Here is a 23,895-nt window from a genome sequence, read left to right on the forward strand (position 1 = left end):
TAGGTCATTAAAGTTGAAGATCTCTATTGTTCTTTGGCATTGGGTGGCACTAGCAGCTTAGGAAACATTGTGCAGGTGAAGGAGGATTAGCTTGAACTACATATCGTAAAAACCCATGTCCCATATTCAGTAATTAAACTGAAGCTGAAAGGAGGTCAAATAATTAGCAAGGCAACAAAACATAATCAACAATAAAGTGTTTATAGGAAGAAACATGAAGGTTTTGGAGTATTCTTCACAGATTTCAAAGCTGAATATTACTGAAAGTCTGTGGAAAGATTTTAAACATGCAGTGCATGAGACGGGACCTAAGAATATTTCTGAGCTATAATACTTCTTGCCAAGAATAGTAGAGAAAAGCAAAAATAGATGTTTTCAGTTAGTGGCAGGAAACATTTGGAAAGCTGTTTATTTGCCAAAGAAGGCTTTACAAACTGCTGACTGAAAGAGCATGCAAACTGTTTCATCTGGCATAGTCGTTACTTCCATTTTTTGAATCTCTAAACTAGAGATAAAAGACACCAATCCATTTAACTTCACAGAAAGATATGTTTGCCTTTGAACAATGCAGTCTTATTCACTACCAGATTCATTGAAACAGTTTCATTGAAGTACTGTTCAATTAGTGGTGCCTAAATATTTATGGGCAATTCTATTGGTTGTTGCTTTTGTTCACTGGTTAGAGTCACCCTGACTAATGTGGTTATTACATTTATCAATTAAGAAATAAGTTTATTTTGACATAGCATGTTGTATGACCACAACAATTGTATTTTGTTCATCCGGGATTAGGGTTGAGTGAAGGATGTGCCATTCTGTATGCGTCTTTTTAATCTGCTACGATGGGATAACACATTCCACCCTCTTGACAGGTGAAATACAAGGAAAAATATGAAAAAGAAAGAGGAAAACCCATGCTGGATTTTGAAACACCTACATATATCACTGCTAAAGAATCCCAACACATGCAGAGTGAGGTAGGAGGTCACTAATCAGATATTAGAAAACATCAGCGAGATACTGAATTGTAGTTGTACTGTGTCTAGTCAGTTTAAATCATAAATGTATTCTGAAGGTATTTTTGTAACAGAATGATCATATCTTTCTGTTCATTGATTAAATGACCACCACAGCTTATTTTATGGGTGCCAAATAAAAGCCGAGCCCCTCTGCCCATTCCTCATCCTCAATCTACATCTATACAATTTTATTCCCATTGTTTTGTTTTGAGAATCAGTTTCTCCTTTGCTAGGCTTCTAGACTGCATATTCTTGCCTCTATTCAATTTCATCCCTTTCATACCCTTTCATAGGCATTTCAAAATATGGTTAAATTATTGGAACATGTTCATTCCAATATCAAATCCATGCAAGGTGAAACTTGAGTGTCGTGTTTGATTCTGTCAATTGTTTTCATTCAAAGGAAACATAATATCCAAATGCATGATCTATGAAGTTACTCACTTAAAAAAAAAACTTCCTTGGACCAAGCAATAGCAATAGCAATAACAGTAGACTTATATACCGCTTCATAGGGCTTTCAGCCCTCTCTAAGCGGTTTACAGAGTCAGCATATTGCCCCCAACAACAATCCGGGTCCTCATTTTACCCACCTCGGAAGGATGGAAGGCTGAGTCAACCCTGAGCCGGTGAGATTTGAACCGCTGAACTGCTGATCTAGCAGTCAGCCTGCAGTGCTGCATTTAGCCACTGCGCCACCTTGGCTAACTAGAACAGATTTCTTTACCTGGTGTTTTCTAATATTTTCTAGTGGGTTAGATCAGAAATCCCATCATTCCAAGCATGTTGAGTGAGAACCACTGGACGTGTCATCCCATACATTTTGTTGGCACTGGGTTGCTAAGACTACTACCTGACCAATGATCATTCTGTCCTTTTTGTACAGCCTGCTCCCTAGATACTACAATGTAGAAATTTTGCTTCTCTAAAAGCCAGATGTAGGTATTATTGCTTTCAAGTACATACTGTGTTTCCCCAAAAACAAGACAGGGTCTTATTGTCTTTTGACCTCTGAAATAAGCACTTGGCCTTATTTTCGGGGAGGTCTTATTATTTTTGAAGTGCAGGAGGTGGCAATCGTGGTCACCTCATGGCTGCTGCTGTGTTGCAATATTTTCAGGGAGGGCTTACTCTTGGGGGAGGGCTTATTTTAGCGCATGCTCAAAAGCCCAATTGCGCTTATTATCCGGGCAGTCTTATTTTCAGGGAAACAGGGTAAAATATTAATTTATCATGGGTTAGGACAATGAAAAACATTAAACCTTTCCCAAATGGCACAAAAAGAAAATTGGATCCATAATTAACTAATTGTCACATCAATTTAAAAGGTATGAAAATTATTTTAACAATACCAAAATTAATTCTATTTCTTCTTTCTTCCCTTTTTTCCTCTCCCTTCTTCTTCCAACTCCTATTAGAAAGAATATAAGAAAGATTATGAAGAGTCCATTAAGGGCCGGAATCTTATGGGTTTGGAGGTTACACCATCTTCACTGCATGTCAAATATGCTACTAAAATAGGAAATGAGGTACCAACTACTCTTCTGACTTATGCAATGGAAATTGTCTCCCACAAAGTAGACCCTTCGCTGTTCTCTTTGCCATGCTTAAACTTTAATTTTAAGTTTAAAAGTTAATTTTTGATTTCCTCCCTTAATTTTAGTTTTAATTATAAGCATGATTTAACTGATGCCTTTTTTTATCTTTATCTTTTAAAAATTTGTCCTATTGATGGAACCAATGAGAACTGTCTCATTATATATACCTTTGTGTGAATTTTTAGGTAGAGTTAATGTAACAAGAGATGCATGTTTAGAAGGCAAAAAACAACTATTTAGTCTAGGAATTATTTCCTAACTCTTTTGGTTCTCTTTTACCTTTTCCCCTCTCATTGATTTCCCTTTGTCTCCTACTTACTTATCTCTTTTGATTTATTTTCTTGTTTTCTCTCCTTTAGAAAGAATACAGGAGAGATTTAGAAGAAGGTGTAAAAGGCAAAGGCCTAACTCTTCTAGAAGAGACACCAGATTTGCTTAGAGCAAAGAATGCAACCTATATCTTGAATGAGGTGAGGCCTATCACTAGGTGGAATAAAGTTTAGGAATATGGAAATGAGATTTCTATGGAGTATTATAATGCTTAGTACTGGTCTGTCCATTTCATAGTTTTGTGTTCATCATGCTTTCAGATAGAGAAAGGACATTTTTCCATTTCAGTTTCTAAGTATTTGGATTATAAATTACACTAATAAAAGGGACACGGTGGCTCAGTGGCTAAGACACTGAGCTTGTCAATCAGAAAGGTCAGTAGTTTGGCGGTTTGAATTCCTAGTGCCTTGTAACTGAGTGAGCTCCCATTACAGAAGTCCCAGCTTCTGTAATGGGTTCGACAGCATGTAAAAATGCAAGTAGAAAAATAGGAACCATCTTTGGTGGAAAGGTAATAGCATTCCGTGTGCCTTTGGCATTTACTCATGCTGGCCACATGACCACGGAAACGTCTTTGGACAGTTCTGGCTCTTTGGCTTAGAAACGGAGATAAGCACCACCTCCTAGAGTCGGGAACAACTAGCACATTTGTGCAAGGGAACCTTTACTTTTACCTTAATAAAAGTGTAAAAATGCATATAACAATATTAAGAATCAACACAAAATTGATAGGAAAAGGAAGGAAGGAAGTTTTACTACAAGAAAGAACTTGTAAGAACTCCAAGAAACAGATCATATTTTTGAAAGTCTTCTTCATTTCTCTTGTCAAAAAAGACAAATTTAAATATTGACAAACAATAATATTTTGCCCCTCCTTTTATTATTTATTAATAACTTCAGAATTTCTGATTATGCAGGCTAGCAGTTCTAAAGCAAAATTAAAAAGAAAAGAAAGCATTTTGATAGAGATTTAACCAAGGGAAAGGAAATAATCAACTGGGATTTAAACATTAATAAATTATATCCAAACTATAAAAACTTTGTGGGGACCCAAAATAAATCAAAACCCACAGCAAAAGCTACCAAGAGACCACATGAAGGCTTTCTTACTTCCCAAAGTGATTATAGTTGGTGGATGCTGAGTCATTTGAGTTAAAAGAAGAATATCTATTGAAAAACCAATATTGTCAGAAGTTTGATGGCCCTGTTTACACCCAGCCTGAGCTGTATTCTGTAATTTGCTCATAAAGTAGCTCATAAAACCTAACATCCACATTTATTAAGGAAATAGTTCTAGAATGGGAACAGATTGCCTGGTTTGGGAATAAACGATGTTTGTTTTATAAAAAAATTAAAGGCAGGTATTTGCGTGAAAAAGTTTTATTACAGACTCCTCATAAAATTGGAGACAGAAATCCAATCAAATGGAAAATCATCCTAATCAATAGTCACTTCCCAGAATTGTAGTGATAATTTCTTGGGGAAAAAAAGGTACTTCAAAGAGTTGTTCTTTGAACTTCTTTATAAATTATTTATAAATTATTTCTGAGTAACATTTGATAAGTTGAAAGCAAAGATGGCCAAAACCCAATAAGATATTGAAGATTCTTCTCATGAGCAATAGTTCTCACATTTTTAATCTTTTTTTTTTATTGTTGAATTTCCTTGGTAAAAGCTGGAAAAGCTGGATACTTAAAAAAAAAACCAGTTAACCATACATAGTGAACCAACTGACCTTTCTCTTCCAATGGCATCCTATATCCTGAAGAGGTTTAATTCATTGATTATGGATAATCCTCCTGGTCCAATTGAATTCCCATGATCTTGCAACTAAAATACTCTGTTTTCAGCCAAATCCATTTTGAAATGTTTAGTACCAACAGGGTTGTTAACAATGGTTAACATCTTCTGTAACCTCGAGGAGAACAGTCATCACCTTATTCTTTGCAGCTGCCAACAGTGACACATTAAGGAGACAAAAGATGTGTCAGAACTTCTTGAGGGCACCACTGAGGCAGATAACGAACAAGCTCTCTCCAATGGATATAAATTCTAGCAAGATGATGAAGACAACATACTTCCACATATTTTAAAGCCCATCTTTTAAAAAAAAATCTGTGCACAATTTCCACAAATTTATGCATTTTTTGGCCTGACGTTTTCTCTAATTGGTACATCACAGAACTATTCATGGATGGATCTATGAATTACACAGTCATATTAAAATAGGAACCAGGTGATTTTCACTGCAATCACATTATGCATTTTAAAATTATTTTAAAATAATTTTAAAAAACTAGAAAATGAGGTCAATAGTACATTTAACCATTGGTTTTGAATTGATCTTGCATACATTGAATTATTTTCTTGGGAATTAAGCAGAAAGGAAAAGATTGGCTAGTTACTACATTTACCTTTTTCAGGTTTGTGGCCTCATTAATTTAGTGGATTCAGGATAAATTAGATATTTCTTACTGAATTTAAGAAACTAATTAGCTTACAGTATCTTTTTTTAATTTCTCTAGTATTTCACAGTTATTTCTAACCAATCTATGCTGATGTCTTGTATAAAGTATTCAGGGTTTAGTGTCTTCCCAATGCAACAAGATAATTTAGGTTCTTCATTTGAATTCTTATTTTTTCCCCCTCTATACATTCTTAATTATTTTGGTTGACATGCCTTCTGAAGCCAAATTAAAATATTATATCACCTAAATAATTATATAGTATATTAAATTGAAGATGTTGTAAAAGATAAAAACAATGTTTGCCAAAACTAATCCCACATATAACTATCGGTATTATTATTTTTATTTAATTAGATGTTATCTGATTTGTAATCCAATCTGATCAATACATGATTCTGTAATCTGACTGAAATGAGGAAGATTCGGTTCTTCCTGGACACATTTTTCTGAAAAATTTCTTGAAATGAGATCTATGAACAGCATAACTAGTCAGATCTCATATCACATTGCAAGATTAAATGTTTCTTCTATAAAATAGATTGCTCTTCCTTCCATTGTACATTTACACGAGCAGGTTACATATCAAGATAACCTTTGGAGGATTGGAGGGTGAATTTCATTTGGGAACAAGCTGTCTGATATATTTTTGTATCTGTCTTTATCCACAGAAAGAATACAGGAGAGCTCTGGAGATGGAAATGAAAGGAAGGGGACTAACAGATCTTGCATTGGAGACACCTGATTATATGAGGGCAAAGAATGCCACAGATATTGCTAGTGAGGTTAGTGATTAATGTACATCATTTGATTTACTGCTGTATTAAATCAACAAAAAGCTATATCTGTAAATTACTTATTCTGGATATTTCCTCTGAAATGTTTCTTTCAACAGCTTAAATATAAGCACTCTGCAGAAATGGAAAAAGCCAATTATACCACAGTTGTTGACACTCCAGAAATCATCCATGCACATCATGTGAAGAACTTTTCCAGTAAGGTAATGATGGCCCTGCAGATGGAGGTGAAGTCCAACTCCCAAAAGTCTTAACCAGCCTGATAAATAATGTGATACAGAGGGCCCTGTTTGTGTGATCTTGAGAGTCCACTGTAAATCCTTCTAATAAGTGTAAGGTACTCTACACTGTTGGACATTTTGCTCTGATTTTCACTTTAACTGGTGACTTTGCTTTCATTTTTGCAACCATTTAAATATAGAACAAAACAACTAGTAATTAATGGAAAAATTTATATAGGTTTCAAAGCAGTGAATGGTAACCATAGATCACATGCCCCTAAAATCTCTTTTCGTGCCTTTAGAGTAGGGGTGACAAACTCTCATCCTGTGGGCTGGATGCGTGTCACACTGGCCACGCTCACCCCCAGTTTAGCGAAGGGAGGAAAGTCGTGATATATCACATGGCGACAATGTGACGCCACAAGTTTGACACCCCTGCTTTAGAGTATAGCTGAATTTCTCAGTCAACTGCCAATAATCAAAAGTACAATTTCTCACTTTTTTTTTTTTAGCAGAAATGCATTTAGTAAATGAGTTTCATTCTTCTTTAGCGCTTAACAATGCCCTTAAAAAAGAAAATAACAACCCAACCTTCCAAAATCCGTTATTTTTCTTCCATCCCCAAATCCAAACATGGGCTATTTCATGACACTACATCTTACTATCTGTGGCTCTCAACTTCCCCCATTTTTTAAAATCCACTTCTGACAACCAACCCTTTTGTCTACACTTCTCAAATGAATACTTAAATCGTAAAATCTATAACCAGAATGTCCTTGCTTCTAAAGTTAACAGGTAGTTTTTGTTTCTCCTCCTTGGAAATACTTTCCAAGTATTTTCTTAAAAAAACATTATTTAGCTTGCTTAGTCTATGGACTAGATCACATTTGACAGATGCAATCTAGAAAGTGCAAGCCCAAGCTATCAAACTTTACAAATGTCCTTATTATACCTGTAGACAATGTTTATCATGCATCTGCTCTTATTTCTAAAGCATTTCTGTCTTAGTCATTGAAAATTGACTAATTGATTGACTTTGTGCCATCAGGTTGGTGGTGACTCTTCATTAAAATGTTTTTATTTTCTATTTTTCATTTTCATACACTCACATATATACTGTGCATAGCCGGGGCCATACAACATTAAACAATAATCACAGCAATTCCTCTTGTCGGCAATATCCCCCAAAATAGAAACCCAATATACCTCTTCCACTCTCCATACACCTCTTTCTTCCGCCCCCCTCCAACTTTCTATCTTCCCTCCATCATTCCCCTCTACCCTACTTCCCCTCCCCCTCTACCACTCCTCTCTCCCAGTCCACTCCCTTCCTTCCGTCTCACCCTCCCTCCCATCCTCTCTCCCACCCTCTCTACCCATCTTTCTTCTATCCCACTCCTCCTCCCCTTGGTGTATTTCTACTATATGTCAATATACTCAACTTGTCCTATTTTTACAGAGAAATTAAAGAGAAACAGTATACATGTGAAGTCGCATTACATTGAAATCTAACACATGGTATATATCCCCCCCTCCCCTCCCCCTCCCCCCCAACACTCCACCTCCCTCCCCCCCCCCGACTTCCCGGAGCCCGTACACAGTATAGATTTTTAACAAACACAGTCTAAAATATATTGGAAAAAAAAGAAATAGAAAAAAAAGAGGTTAATAACATCTCTACATTGATCTTAGCTTCTTCTTGCTACACTAACTTTGAACAGTTTAAATCATTCCTGATCTTAAGCATAGGCTATCTGGAATTTCTTAGTCCCGTATTTATTTTGTATATAGTCAATCCATTTTTTCCAGTCTCGTTTATATCTCTCATTTGAATGATCTTTGAGATATGCCGATATTTTAGCCATCTCGGCTAAGTTTGTAACTTTCAATGTCCATTCTTGAGTTGTAGGCAAGTCTTCCTTCTTCCAGTATTGCGCCACCAACAGTCTTGCTGCCGTTATTAGGTGCAGAATCAAGTTAGTCTCTACCACTGTAAAGTCAGTACATATACCTAGTAAGAATAACTGAGGAGTAAACTTTATCCTTTTTTTAAAGATATTTTGCATAATCCACCATATTTTTATTCAAAATGCCTTAACCTTTTGGCAGGTCCACCATATATGAAAATATGTAGCATCAAAAGAACCACACCTCCAACATTTAGGCTGTACATTCGGATACATAGAAGCCAGCTTTTTAGGATCTAAATGCCATCTATAGAACATCTTATAAAAATTCTCTCTCAGGTTTTGAGCTTGTGTAAATTTCACATTTCTTACCCATATTCTTTCCCATGTATCCAACATTATTGGTTCTTCAATATTTTGAGCCCACTTTATGATACAATCTTTAACTAATTCTGTCTCCGAATCCATCTGTATTAATATATTATATATCCTCTTTATATGCATTAAGCTTTGATCTCTTATTTGTTTAAATAAATTATCTTCAACTTGGATAAAACCAAGGTTGGTGGTGACTCTTAATTACCGTGTAAATAGATATTCTCCATGATGATCTATTCCCTAACTTGGACTTCAGGACTTCCAATAGCGCATTTTGTCACCAGTGTAAATTATTCCTACATCTTGCTTCTGATTGTCCCTGTCTTCTTTTTCCCTTCAACTTTCTAAGCATCAAAGCCTTCTCCATACTTCTCATAGTATGTCCAAAGTATGGCAATGTGAGCCTGGCCATTTGAGCCTCAACTGAGAACTCTGGATAGAGTTTGTTTTATTTCTGTGGTCACTTTGCTATTGTCCCAAGATAACAAAAAAATTGTATGTGTCTCTGCATGAGTATTTGTTTTGTTACTGCAATAGTACATATTCTTTTTTTTTACCCATGTAACAGAAAAAGTATAAGGAGGATGCAGAGAAAACCATGCCCTACTATGTGTCTGTGCTAGAGACTCCAGAAAATCAGCGGGTCCGAGAAAATCAAAAGAATTTTAGCATGGTATGTATACATATACTCATGAATTCCAACAAAGAAAGAAAGCAAACGATGCTACTTCTGAAAGGCAATTTTCCTTTCCTATATTAGATATTAAGCCTAATGGGTAGAGAACATTTTTAATCTGAAATATTTTGAGCCTTAGCTACCTGCTTTGAGTTTGAAATAAGTTGCTCATACCTTACAAGAAACATGTCTGATGCTGTTCTGACTATGATGACAAAGTCCCATGCTCACAATTGCCAGTGATGCTAATCATGTAGGTAAAGAAAAAGGACACAGATTCCAGGTATTTTTCAGAGATACTTCCCACTCTCTCTAAGGTACATTCTTGATTATTGCTTTGCTGAGCAAGAAACTTAAAATTTTCCTTAAACTTAAAATAACTGAACCTTTCTCGGTTATTTTCAAAAGAAGTCCAACTGAGATTGGAGGGCTTAGTTACAAATAACTTAATAGAATTTGTCAAATAACTCATGAATTCATGAATGCATAATACTTAATAACTTACCAATATTTGACTACATTTGATACTGTATTTTGAATGACCTTTGTTCATGCTGCTGTAAATGTATTTCTCATATATCTTCATCAGTTCTATAACACTATAAAGCATTATGTTATGAAATGGTATATAAATCTAAGTCCTGTTGCTATTACTGACATTTTAAAAAGTCAGTCTGGAAGCAAGAAGACAATGTCAACATGGAGAATTGACAACTGAGTTCTTCCTGGGGGAATCCTGCACAGCAGCAATAAGTTTTTGTCTCTCAGGCTGTTTCTTAAATAAACTTCAGAAATTCCAATCCAGATTACATTGGGTTGGCAATGGGGTTGGGCTTGTACTCAGTCCAGAGATTATGGCCAGATTGGTCTTTCCTCTGCTTCTTGACTTTCTTATCTGCACAAGGGAGGCAGGGCTTCCTGGGTGTTTCTCAATGGACCACTCTACCAGTGTCTGCTTTTTCCTTTGTGGGATTATTCCCAGCAAAATGGCTGCACAGGACAGATGTGAGCCACTGGAGGGCAGGGATGTGCTATGAACTACAGCCAATCAGAGCTGGGCTGCTCCTAAAGTGGAATAAAACTCTGGAAGCCATCTTCTCTCAAGGACTTCAGAAGGCTCAGGTTGGAAAACAGCAGCTTTGAATCAAAGCTGGGAAATGAAGGTGCAAGGGGCATTTGCAGAGAGCTGAGAGTAGGAAGAGGAAGATGTCACCTCTTCTTGCCCACAGGGAGCAATGAGTGGCCAAGCGGAAATTTGTTTTGAGATTAATGCACTGAAAAACATGTATTCTCTTAACAGCTTCAGTATCAACATGATCTGCAGGACAGTAAAGGAAAGGTCACTGTTGTAAATGAAACACCAGAAATATTACGAGTTAAAGAAAACCAGAAAAATTTCAGTTCGGTAAGTTTATATTATTTAGCAAATGATTGGTCCCCTGTTGGTTAACACATTTCAATCTTTTTATTAATACCAATAAAACCTCTTGACAATAGACAGTTAAGAATCCAGTTATGCACAAGTGAAATCCCTTCCTCCCTCTCCTCCCTCCCTCCCTCCCTCCCTCCCTTTCCTTCCTTCCTCCTGTTCCTTTCTTCCTTCCTAATTCAAAAGACCCACATTTGGATCCAGAACTTAGCCCTGAGTTAGCGATAAGGGATTTTAACCCACTCATTGTTTACAGTGTGATATGACCTAAAGAGCTGACCCACAAACATGCATGTTTTTGGCAAAGTAAATCAGGGATGGACAGTTGAAACCACCATCTTCCCACACTGGAATTCTAGAGTAAAATGATGTAGCTGTTACAGCCATTTTTAGAATGGTTTGATGTTCAACTTTTATGAAACAAAGTGATAGGGTGAGGGAAAAGGGTTAGTACCACTTTCATTTTAAAGGGAAATGTAGTTGCCCATCAGGAATGGGAAACCAATCACCTTCCAATAATAATCACTTTGTTGCTGAACTACAACTACCAGCAGCCTCTGCTAGATTAGGCAATGGAAATGGATGCTGGGTTTTAAAATAAAGTCAGAAGAGCCACATGTTGCCAACTTCTGCCTTATGCTCTTTTTCTTTTAACATTTTTTTAGTAATGCAATAACTTGAGTACAACATACATGGCAATAATATTTTGACATATCTCTGTATCTTTTGACGGACCTTTCTGGGTTCCAAAATTGTAAGCTTCATGTGTTTTCTTTGAGCAGCTAATCCAGGAATACCATGAATAAATATTTTGAGTTTATTCGAAAATTTAAAATTCTTAAAGATCTCCAAGGGGTAACTATTGTCATTTCGAGATGTCTTTATTAACCAAAGTAACTTTATGTCTTTATTAACCAAAGTGTTTGACCAAGAGAGGTAGTTCTCTGTTAAAAACTTCATGATTTATTTTCAATACCTGTAGTTTGAAGCTTGCAGATCCTATCAAATCCTTGCCTACCTCAGCCTTATATAATGAATAAATATTTTTCCCCAAAAGCTATTATTAAAAATCAGAAAAAACCTGCAGAGCTTCATTTGGCATAACTGTGAATAGAATTTATATTTTGCTCATATATTTGCAAATGTATGTCTTTGTTTTCAGGCTATAAAAGCTAAGATTCTTACCTTAAAGGTTAAAGAGGTATATCCGCATATCCTTGTTTTTACTGGTCTAATTTCTTTCTCCTTATATTGCTTGAAATGATAAACACTAAGTGGTTTCTCCATACAAACCTCACTAGTATAGTTGACACACAAATCAGATTGGGAATAATTATTGATTTATTTATTGAAATAGATATTGTGATGCTGTTTCTATTTTTATTGAAATAAATGTTCTGGTGTTTTGTAGTGCTGCTGTAGAAGTGACAATATGTCTTTCTATGCTTGATCTTGTTTTGCTTTAGGTTTTATATAAAGATACCATTGGAACAGGAACAGCAATTGAAAAAACACCAGAGACACAGAGAATTAGAAAAACCACAGATGCCATTAGCACGGTAAAAAAAAAAAATGTTTTTTTTTTAAACACACATGTTCTTTGCTGTTTTAATTTATAAAATTGAGTGTCATTTATGCTAATCTTAGACTTAGTATGGAATGGAATTAAAATATAATTAGATTGGAAATGAAAGGGATAAATACTCATTGAAGCAATATTTTTTGCTTTACTTGAGAATATATTCAGCAAAACCAATGAAGTTGAATTTGGAGAAACTGAACCCAATCCATAATTCTTACTTTGATCCAGTTTTTTATAAAGTTTTTTATTTTTTCATTTTCATAACATATAATCACATGTATACTATTACATAGTCAACATAGTATTATATTATTAAATGTTTACATCAATTCATCTTACCATCAACTCCCCAAAACAATTGTTGGCTCTTCTGCTCTCCATACACCATATGTACCTTACCCATCACTTTCTTCTCCTTCTCTCCTCCTCCTCCCTCCTCCCTTTTTCCCTCTGGTCATCCTTCTCTTCTCTACTTCCCCTTCCTCTCTCCTTCTCCTCTCTCCCTTTCCACTCTTCCTTTCTCTCCTCCTCTCCCCCCCCTTGCCCTCTCTCCTATCTCTCCCTTACCTATCTCCCCTACTTCCCACTCTTCATCTCCTTTACTTGGTATATTTCAGCTTCTGAGCAAGCTCCATTTTATGTTGATGGTATTTATAATTCCTTTTCAATATACATATTTAATTTTAACATATATCTTCCTCTGTGAAGGAGAATGTTTGTGGGAAATAAAGCAAGATCAAAATGAAGAACCTGTTGTCAACCCTGAAGCTGGCCTGACTGAGGCCATTTTGGGAGTTCAGTGTTAACACACTGGAGAAGAGGGATAGGGAGGGGGGAACAGAGATGGTTGGGGTGTTGTAGTCAAAACAAAATACTTTCACTTGGGAACCAAGGACATTTCTGCAGGTGTTTGGAAGGAGGGGACTGGAGTCACATAGCAACTGGACAGTATTCTGATTGGACCATTTGACTGGTTGTTTTGAGAAACTGACAAACTTTTTCTTCAATTAGGTGAAAGCTGCAGGAATACTCAGAGTCAGTTTTCACCAGCCCATGCCAATATGACATATCCAATAAACCTATTATTTGAGAAAATTGCCTGCCCCAGAGTTTTTTGTTGTTGTTGTTATGGGTGTGTTACTTGGAACCCTGACACCTGTGGCCTTCCATTGGTTACTGCAGCTACCAGCAGCCATAGCCATCATGACCCAAAATAAAGATTGTTAGGAGCCTTAATCCAACATGGTTGAATTAATCATGGATCCAAACATGGTTGGATGACCACGAGTTCCTTAGTTAGGAGGTAGATCATTTATACTATGGCAACCTTTCTCAATCTGGTGTTATGCAGTTCATATAATTTTATAACTAGCTTATTTGAATCTATCTGGGTTGCATTCAGGCAAGAAAAGGGTTACTTTAAATGTTAAAAATAAAATAATTTCATAGTTATGGTTAAATCAAATTGCTTCTAGTGTGAGAATTTCTTCCACTCAGGAAATGGACTTCTGTTTAATTATCTATATTTACTTGAGTGTTGTTTCCTAACTTTCTTCTGATAAGGGATTTTTCACTAGAGTGCATGTTAAGTTTTAAGGTTCCACAACTATATAAACTTTCAGTGATAATTGTTTTCTCTGTTCTCATAAGTGAGATGAGAATGGATATGTATGTCTCTTGTATATGACATCATTTTTTTTTGTCTTTCTTTTGAATGCAATTTTGTAGATTAAGTACAAGGAGCACATTGGCCAAGGAACTCCCATTTCTGACCTTCCTGAAGTAAAACGGGTCAAGGAGACGCAGAAACACATCAGCTCGGTAGTGGCTAAAATTTTCTTTCTCTTTTAATAATGAGCTGGCCAATTATGACATGCTGTTTTTCACCCAACTAAGCTGCTGTTTATTCCTCTTCTTAACATGTACTAATATCATCTCCTGTATTTTTAGTGGACGTTCTTTTCATTGTATTCCATCTTAAAGTTCCATTTGCTTTGCTAACTTTTGTATACAAACCTTGAAAGGAGAATATAAGTGTATTAATGCTGAACTGATGAGGATGAGACATAAGTTGGTTTCTCAGATAGAAAAATACAAATGGGGATGAATGGGATGGAATTAAAAATATAATGACAAAAGTAATTGATGAGGTGCTTCCTATAAAGCTATTCTAAAACTTGCCATTTGCCTAAGGCAAGTAGCTTCGACTTCCTATAAGCAGGGATGTTTAGTATGTTTGACAGGTTTCTGGATATATTTAGAGATAACTGGGCACAATCCTAATACAATTACATTAATGTTTATTCATATCTGTTTTCTTAGCTTGTGAAGTATGCAATTTAGCTTGCTTATTTGTTTGTGGTGATCTGATTCCAGGCTTCAAATTAGCTTTTGCAACGTACCTTTTGAAATCCGAGGTTAGAAATTAAAGATTTGAGAGTTAGAAATTCTAAATAATTCATCACCCTTTACTGCACTTAATTTTCTAGCTTTTTCTGTCAGGCAATCAAATCAAGTTACATGGAGAAAAATCTATTTATATGATCACAAGTTGCTGGAAACAACTTGATGGTACATATTCAATCAAATCTTAATTGGGCACATATTGGGTAGTATAGACCAGTGGTCCCCAATCTTTGCGGCTTGGTGACCTGGCTTTGGGGAGTAGAGTGGAATCGGACTGCATGGGTAGTGGCCTGGAGGGCATGAGTGCATGCAGCTCTACTCACACGAATGGCGGGGCAACACTCATGCCTACCACTCACACAACTTAGTTGTGAATAGGCCATGGCCCACTAATAGGCCCAAGCCCAGGGTTTGGGGTTGACTCCTGGTATAAGCCATTAGGATGATTATTAGAAATATTAGAAACAGGTTATTAGAAACAGTTCAATAATCAGTACAATTGTCAACTCATAAAGTTGCCATGGTGAGGAAAGGGGACAAGCGTATTCCATGTATACCTTCGGCTAGAGTCAGATCTCAGATTACTACAGCAGGCTTGTGAGGAATGAACCTCGATGGAGAATGTGATTTATGACACAGATTGAGGGGAGGGAAGGAACAGGGGTAAAGTTCAGCCACAATTCAAATGAGGTTTAGATCTGATTGCAATAGGGTATTGCCAAAATTGTGCTTCTAATAAATGACTGGTTTTCTTTTGAAACTTGGCTCGAGATTCATGAATCAATTAGGGCATCTTTTGGAAACCTGACAATATTGTTCCCCAGTTTTACCTGGAAAATAAGGCAATTATGGCTGACCATGAAGCTTCCTTCATTTGAGGGCTGTTTAGTTAGTAAACAATGTAATGTCTCTGAAGAAACCATAGCATTTCACCCCTAGGTATTGTCTTCTCCTTTCTTGTTTTCTATACTGTCCACTTTGCAGTGGAGGGGTCAGAAAAGTCAAGATACATGGCACACAGTTCAGTTTTTAAAATTATTATCATTATTACAGTTGGTCATACAGTCAACCAGTTGTTTAGGCTGAATTTGGCATTTTTCTCACCTATCAGGTCCTTACCAAGGATTAATTTAAATTTATTGTAGTCACTCAACTCTAATGGATTCTACTTGTATGATCACAGCCAGTATCTTGAATTTTTTTGCCTGCCCAGCACCTTCCACATCCATTTGACTAAACTTTTCACCAATGAATTAGTTTTAAAATATATTTTTACAAAATCTGGTTTCACCAGGCCCGTACGTTATATTTCATGTTCTAACTTCAGATTTATGTTATTTGTTTTTGGATTTTTTCAACTGACTGAATACTTGATTCTAATTGTAATTTTTGTATGTGAGGAAATAAGCATCTTTTTAAAGGAGTGAAATGCAGGACTTTTAATTTTTTTTTTTAATGGAAGGACTTGGTGTTCTTTTTTCTCTTTTTTTCATTTTTTTAAAAAGAAAATAAAAATGTGTACGACCAGTTTGATATTATGTTGAATCTTGAACATATGTGCTTCTTTTTTTAAAAAAAAAAAAACCTTGGGCAGATATTATGTTAAAGGATGTTTTTAAAGTTGAAACAGAGCTCTTATTAATTCAGGTAATTCAAATCTGATTCAAAAGGAACTTTCCAGATATGGGCTTCTCAAATTATTATTTTCTATTATTATTATTATTATTAAATAATAATAATAATAAAGTAAAGCAAACAATTTTTACTGGTCCCAATGTTATATTTTCATCACAGTCGTAACTATGACCAGCCACTAAACAAGACAATTACTAAACAAGAACCTTCCCCCCCCCTCATTTAGTCATGTCCAATTTTTGGAGACTACTTGGACTAATCCTTGCAGTTTTCTTGGCAAGATTTCAGATGTGGTTTGCCGTTACCTCCTTTCTAGGGCTGAGAGAAAGTGATTGGTCCAAAGTCCTGCTGGCTTTGTGCCTAATGTATGACTGGAATTCATGGTCTCCCAGCTTCTGTCAGGCGCAAGTTTCCAGGAACAGGAGTTTAGTTCAAAGCACTTCAAGTTTATTACCTATACATAAGAATCTGATCTAATGGTGAAGGCAAATTGGCACTAAATAAGAGTCAATAGAATTCACAGGTGGTTGGATTTAGGTCTCATGTGGGAGCGCAGCGATTCTAAACTAATGATGCTTGTGATTCCATCTTTGGGCTCCACCTGATCATCTACGACAATTTCTAAATGGGTGTCTTAACCACTACACCAAGCTGGACTACCTGTACTAAAAAGTACAGTATTTCCATTTATATCATTCCTTTCTGAAACAACATGTAGTCTTTTCAAAAGAGAGTGGAAACATTTCTCACAGTGCAACTGGGTGTATGGGTATGTGTACATTCATATACGAAAAAAGTGTGTTAATCAACATTTGCATTGCGCCCTAGCAGTTATCTGATTTCTCATGTTGGTGGGTGTTTGTATTCTGCAGGTAATGTACAAAGAGAATGCAGGGCAAGGAACTGCAATATCAAGTACTCCAGAAATAGAGAGAGTCAGACGCAATCAAGAACACATTAGCTCGGTATTTCTCAATAAAATCACATTTATTTTAACAACTCATATTTTTTCTTTTTTTAAAAAAAAATAATCTCTAACTATCCTACTCTATTTTCTACTATCTCTGATTTTTTGTGACTCATCTCCCTTCCTAACGTTTAACTAATGAAAAACTTTATGCATCATAAAATAAGTTTTTTTAAAAAATAAAACAAAATGTAATAAACAATTTGCTCCCATTAAATTAACACAGTGTTCCCCTTCCATATGCTTTCCTTAACCTGCGATGTCATTGAAATATTTAATGAATAATATTCTATTTCTTTTAGCCTTTTCTCTTTGTGGCAGTAGTTCAACCATAGGATTTAACCATGCGCTGTTACTACTTACTACCAAATTCAGTTCTGGTTATTGCACTTCTTTGTTGGGGTCTTTTGTGGAGACTTTATTGTACCCTCACAGGTGTCTTACAAAGAACAGGTGGGCACAGGAATGGCAACTCCTGTTACACCAGAAATGGAGCGAGTCAGACGTAATCAGGAGAACATTAGCTCGGTATAGCTCAAAATATTTATCAATGCATAATTTTAACTGCCATGACCTTGTGCTAACTTTCCTTTTAATTTAAAACCCTCCATGAGATTTTGACAATCTCTTTCTCTTCATTTTAATCCCATCATGAGACATGGACAATTAAAGCACTAATTATTTTTGTTTTGCAGTGATTTTTAACTTCTTCTTTTCACCATACTCCTTTCCTCTCTTCCTTCCCCTTCTCAAATAAAACAATATGATTTGCCTTAAACAAATATATTCAGAGTGCTTTCCCTTTGCCTTTATAACAGGAAATCTTTCTAATAGTTTTTGGCATCCACGTGTTGGTGCAATGCAAAGTTACAATAACACTTTGATCCTAACCAATGAGCCTCAACAACTATTGTAAACTGTTCTTTTATTGCTAATCTTTATTTTTGTTAATGAAGGTTTGAGGTAATTTGTGATTCTGGACATGAAAACAAGAGTACAATTATATGCTTCCAAGTTCCAAATTTCGGTACTAAAGTCCATATGTACATATTTAAATGCAAACATATGCCAATAACCCCTTACTGCAATTAAATTGGGATAATTATTCCACTGGATTCCAGTATTTCTTTATCTATCCTGTAACTTCCAAATCCTTTCTCACTCCTTCAATCCTATCTCACTCCAGAGAAGGAATAGCATAGCTGTCACTTTTGTAGTAACAACTATTCCATCTCCATGTAGTACTCCATGGAGTAGTTGTTTATAGCTTTCCTTTATTTAACCGAAGAACATGAGGCTGAAGAATCAAGTCCAAGCTTTAGATTCTAAAAAGGCTACCTTTTTGTCCCCTATTCATAAAAACACATGAATCCTTCAACTTGGCAATCAAGAGAATTCAGTTTCAAATATATTTAAGTTGTCAAGGATGTAGGCAAATAAAAGTGTCTGTGTTTTTGGTGATGGGGGTTATTGCCTATGAATGGTCATATGACCACAGATCACAACTCACCTCCAAGAAGAGGCCTTCATATTCCAAGACTACATCAGAGAAGACATAGTCTGATCAACCCAAAATGAATTCTGATTGGGTGTCCCCTTCCTTCATAAGGGAGAATGAAAAGAAACTATTGAGGGTTTAAAGTATTCCTAAAATATTAACTACATCTTATTATTTGAATGCAATTAAGTTATAATCTTGGGTGGGCTTTCATATCTAATTTAGCAGTAGGAATACTTTTTAAGATTTAAGATTAGGGTTTATTTTAAAGAGGATTTTCAAACTTCTTAACTTCATGAAGAAAACTTATTTCATGAAGAAAATTGCACCGAATTGCTTTTCTGTGCTAATTTTATTTTACGGATATATTTCTTCTTACACAGGTATTATACAAAGAGAATTTAGGGTCTGGAACTCCAACAACTATTACTCCAGAGTTGGAGAGAGTCAGACGCAATCAAGAAATCTATAGCTCGGTATTTTTGTAGTTAAAAATGCCCTTTAACTTTATTAAAATGGAATTAACTATTACAAACCTTGATATTACTCATTCCGAGTAACATAAAATACTCATTTTTAAAACAAACAACCATTTGTTTTAGTAATTGAATCATTCAATTACTGACTTTTTTGTTGACTTGATTTTTATTTCTTTAATGCTGGTATATGTATTCCCAACTCATATTGATAGTTACTGTGAAAAGTATGGGAAGTAGATCAAAATAACAACAAAATTTTGGATCTGTAAACATAGGCTTCAATCCAGCAAAAATTAAATGAAATTATTTTTTATTGAAAAAGTAAAGCTTATACTTAAGTCTTTAAGTATAAGTAAGAGGAATTAAATGCTTTTAAGGGGGGGAAATTTGAGAAAGTCCAGTTGCCTTTTGGAAAAAGGACCTTTGTGTAGGCACTTTACATTTATGATTCTGTGACAGTTGTCAGCCAGGTTTTAAGGAATAGTCTTAAAGAATCATGGGCCAAATTATGCTATATCTTTTCAAATTTTAGTTCAGCTCAAAGATGTTCAGTAAAAGTTCAGCTTTGTACTTCAAATAGCACAAAGTTCTCTTTTGACCTCATTCAAATTATCATTTGAATCTTGATTAGCTGCTACATATAATTCACTGATCAAAATAATATCAAATCTATCAATATAGTTAATTTTCCAATGAATTTATTTTGTATTCTAATAGTCTGGAATATTGTTAACTTTTTTTGCTGTCCCTGAAATATTGTTAACCATCTGGAATACTATTCTGACTCTGCTTTTCTTTTTTTAACTTCTGTGATTCTTTTTAAAAATCATTTATTTAGCATAACTTAAATTGTAAAAAGAATACGGTCTAAATCTCCAATTGGATGGAAGAGGTGTATATAGTACTTTCTCAGATAAAGTTTAGAAATGAAAACAAATAAGCAAACAATATAGACATGCTCAGAATAAAATATTGGAATAATTTTTTTTCAAAGATTCAAAGCTGAATCTCACTTCTATCACTTTAAGATTGCCATAAGTCCTATTTCTACCAAACCAGTAACCTCATGATATTTTTTGCAGTGGTTTCTTTGCTTAGTTCTGTTGGAGACTATTGTATTATTTTAGCATAGCAAAAAGAAACCTTGATTTAACCAACATGGTATATAGTTTGATGTTTCCAAAATATTGAATGTGTAATTTTTATGCCACAGTTCTACAGTTGCAGTATTGCTTAATCTCTAAAACAAAGCCCTTGACCAGCCAAATTATTAAAAAAAATATTTATTAAATGTATATGCACAGTTTGAAAAGCGACTCTTAATATAAAAGATCTCACGGAAAAATCTCTTGGGTAATATTACGATATCTTATGATAGTTTGGGCATTTGGGAGGATTATCAGGCCATTTTATAAGACTGTATTCTGATGTCCAAAATGTTAACAGATTTAACAGTTTCCAACATCTTGGACCAATCTTTTCTGTCTTAAAACAAGTTCATCCAGGGAGGGGTGATGGTGGTAGTGATGGAAATATCAAAACAGTCAAGATAATGGCTGTAGCATCATGACTGAAGTCTCATCTGTTTACACTTTATATATGGGTGCAACATTGAGCCATATACAAAAGGGGTGCAGCTGGGATCATGCCATCATGATTGCCATCTTATGTGTTTTGACCTTTCTGAACACATCACAGTGCAGAGCCTCCAAAGATATAGGATGATGAGGAGTTACTCACAACCACAAACTATGCTGCAATATGCCATGTATAGTTAAAAATAAAAACTACAGCATAGAGAAAAACTAAAGGGATAATCAAATTTTGAAGCACCTGTATGAATCCCACACATAAAATCCATTTAAATATTTAATATTCATTCATTCATAATCTTTAAGGGGATTGTTAATTGCATGGCCATGGTCTACGCAGTAGGTACCTTAAAATATTATTGAGCTTAATCAAAACTTAAGAGCCATGCTAGGGCAGTGATTAGAATGCAGTATTGCAAGCTAATTCTGCTGACTGTCAACAGTTTGATCCTGCTGACAGTCTCAAGGTTGACTCTGCCTTCCATTCTTCCGTGATTAGTAAAATGAGGACCCAGATTGTTTGGGAGCAATAGGCTGACTCTATAAACTGCTTAGAGAGGGCTGTAAAGCATTGTAAAGCGGTATATAAGTCTACGTGCTATTGCTATTGCTAAAAAGCTCAAGTCTTACATCTTCTTATAATCTTGGATGACTTAAACATTCCTAGTGTATTTAACATTATGATTTGCTGGCAGGGTAGACAAAAGCAAGAAACCACAGAAAGAATATTGTGGAAATAGGACTTGGAAAAGTTCTCATAACTTTGAAAGCCTCCAACTCATTCCCAGGAGATTGAAGACCAACACTCTTGGCATATTTGAAGTGACTGCTGTTTTTCATTCTTATTTTTGTTTTGTCCCACTTTCTTTTACCATGCAGGTCCTATACAGAGAAAACCTAGGGACAGGCACCCCAACTCCTGTCACTCCTGAGATGGAGAGAGTCAAACACAACCAAGAAATCATTAGCTCGGTACTTTTAGGAAACTGGCATTTTAATTCTCTTTAAAAAAAAAAAGCTTTTCCCCAGTTCCATCTTGCTAATGTTTTCATTATGCATTTCTATGAAACTTTGATCTTTGTTGTTCAACTTAGGATAGCATCATTTTGGAGACTTTTAAACCTTCCTCTAATCAATACCTTGCCTCCAAATTATTGCCAAAATACAACATTCCATTTTCCTATCACTGGTATGTTCGATCATCTTTGAATATTTTACAGAGATCCAAAGCACACCTTCAAAGGATGACATTGTATATAAAGAATACTAGTGTCTGCTTTTTGAAAAAAAAACCTTTTACGATGCCACCATCCAGCCAGATGTCCTCTTCTCGATCAACTTCTTTGTAAAGCATCAATAACAGAATCCTTCAATTTTACTTATTGCTGGCTTACTTGGCTAATCTTCTATCCCACAGGTGTTGTACAAAGAGAATGTAGGGAAAGCAACTCCAACTTCTGTCACTCCAGAGATGGAGAGAGTCAGACGCAATCAAGAACACATTAGCTCGGTATTTGAAAGAAGAAGAAAAAAAGAATTCTTTGAATTCTTTGAAATGAATTGATGTGTTAATGACTTCCCTTTCTAACTATCAGTAGTGCTGATTCATATCCCAGAAAAAGCCTCCTTTCCTTGGAATTCTTTCTTCAACTTAGGTGTACTACTGACTCACCATTTTTAATATTCAGTACACTTAGAATCCTCTCCACCCACCTACCCCTTTCTGCCTTTCTTATCCAACTACATAATTTTCTTCCATGGTTGTTGATTAAAAAAAATCTGCTCCAACTAACAGAGGGCAATCAACAGCCAGCCCTCTTTCCTGGAAGTTGGTGTGATCCAAGTATTAACACCAAAAGCTATTAACATCTTTTGATGAACATTACTGTTTTGTAATTACCAGATTGCCTTTTTTTATATCCTCTAGGTGTTGTACAAAGAGGACATAGGGAAAGGAACTTCCGTACCCATCACCCCAGAGATGGAAAGAGTTAAATGCAATCAAGAATACATTAGCTCGGTATTCAAAAGAAGAAAAAAAATGATCTGAATTCTTTGAAATAAGTTGATGTGTTAATGACTTTGCTTTCTAACTATCAGTACTGCCAATTCACCCCTTACAACAATCTCCCCACCCCCAAACCTTGGAATCTTTTCTTCAAGCTATGTTTACTATTACTACTAAGACTTGACTCACTACTTTTCAGAACATAGATAAATTTCACATTTTTAAAGCTTTTCCGTCTTTCTTATGCTACTGGATTATTTTCTCTTGTGGGTGTTGATTACAGGTCTCTGTTCCGGATGACAATGAAATCAACAGCCAGCTAGCTTCATTGGAAGCTGGCGTGATCCAAGTATTAACACCATAAACGATTAATATTTTTTCATGAACATTGCTGTTTTGTAATTATTGGGTACCTTTTTTGTATTCTATAGGTTGCATACAAAGAAGATGTAGGGAAAGGAATCCCTACACCTGTCACTCCAGAGATGGAGAGAGTTAAACGCAATCAAGAACACATTAGCTCGGTATTCAGAAAAAGAGAACATTAACCGGATTTCTTTGAAATACTTTGATGTGTTAATGATCTTACTTTCTAACTATCAATAATGCCTTTTCGCCTATTACAAGCCTCCTATCTTTGACATTTCTTCTCCAGACCAGGTCTACTTATGCTACTAAGATATGCTCACTTCTTCTTCTTTTTAACAAACACGGAATTTCCTCCCCTTTTGTTTTTGCATTTTCATCTTTCTTATCCTATCAGTTTTTTTCTCCTTTTATGGGTGTTGATTCAAGTTCTCTGCTTCAGATGACCCTGAAATCAACAGCCAGCTGGCTTCATTGGAAGCTGGTGCAATAGAAATATTAACCACACTACCTATTAATATGTTTTCTGATCCTTGCTGTTT

General features: G+C 35.5%; 1 protein-coding gene across 1 annotated transcript in view; it reads left to right on the forward strand.

Annotated features, from left to right (window-relative positions):
* The window catches only part of NEB (nebulin), a 227,111-nt gene that overhangs the window by 190,832 nt on the left and 12,384 nt on the right, over positions 1 to 23,895 (forward strand). The window contains 15 exon segments of the mRNA XM_032222196.1: positions 873 to 977; positions 2,438 to 2,548; positions 2,977 to 3,087; positions 6,084 to 6,197; positions 6,308 to 6,412; positions 9,284 to 9,388; positions 10,692 to 10,796; positions 12,287 to 12,379; positions 14,131 to 14,223; positions 17,846 to 17,938; positions 19,292 to 19,384; positions 21,859 to 21,951; positions 22,397 to 22,489; positions 22,907 to 22,999; positions 23,419 to 23,511. Of these exon segments, the coding sequence (XP_032078087.1) occupies positions 873 to 977; positions 2,438 to 2,548; positions 2,977 to 3,087; positions 6,084 to 6,197; positions 6,308 to 6,412; positions 9,284 to 9,388; positions 10,692 to 10,796; positions 12,287 to 12,379; positions 14,131 to 14,223; positions 17,846 to 17,938; positions 19,292 to 19,384; positions 21,859 to 21,951; positions 22,397 to 22,489; positions 22,907 to 22,999; positions 23,419 to 23,511 (1,500 nt within the window).

This window comes from Thamnophis elegans, chromosome 1 (genome assembly GCF_009769535.1).
Source record: "Thamnophis elegans isolate rThaEle1 chromosome 1, rThaEle1.pri, whole genome shotgun sequence".
Classification (NCBI taxonomy): domain Eukaryota; kingdom Metazoa; phylum Chordata; class Lepidosauria; order Squamata; family Colubridae; genus Thamnophis; species Thamnophis elegans.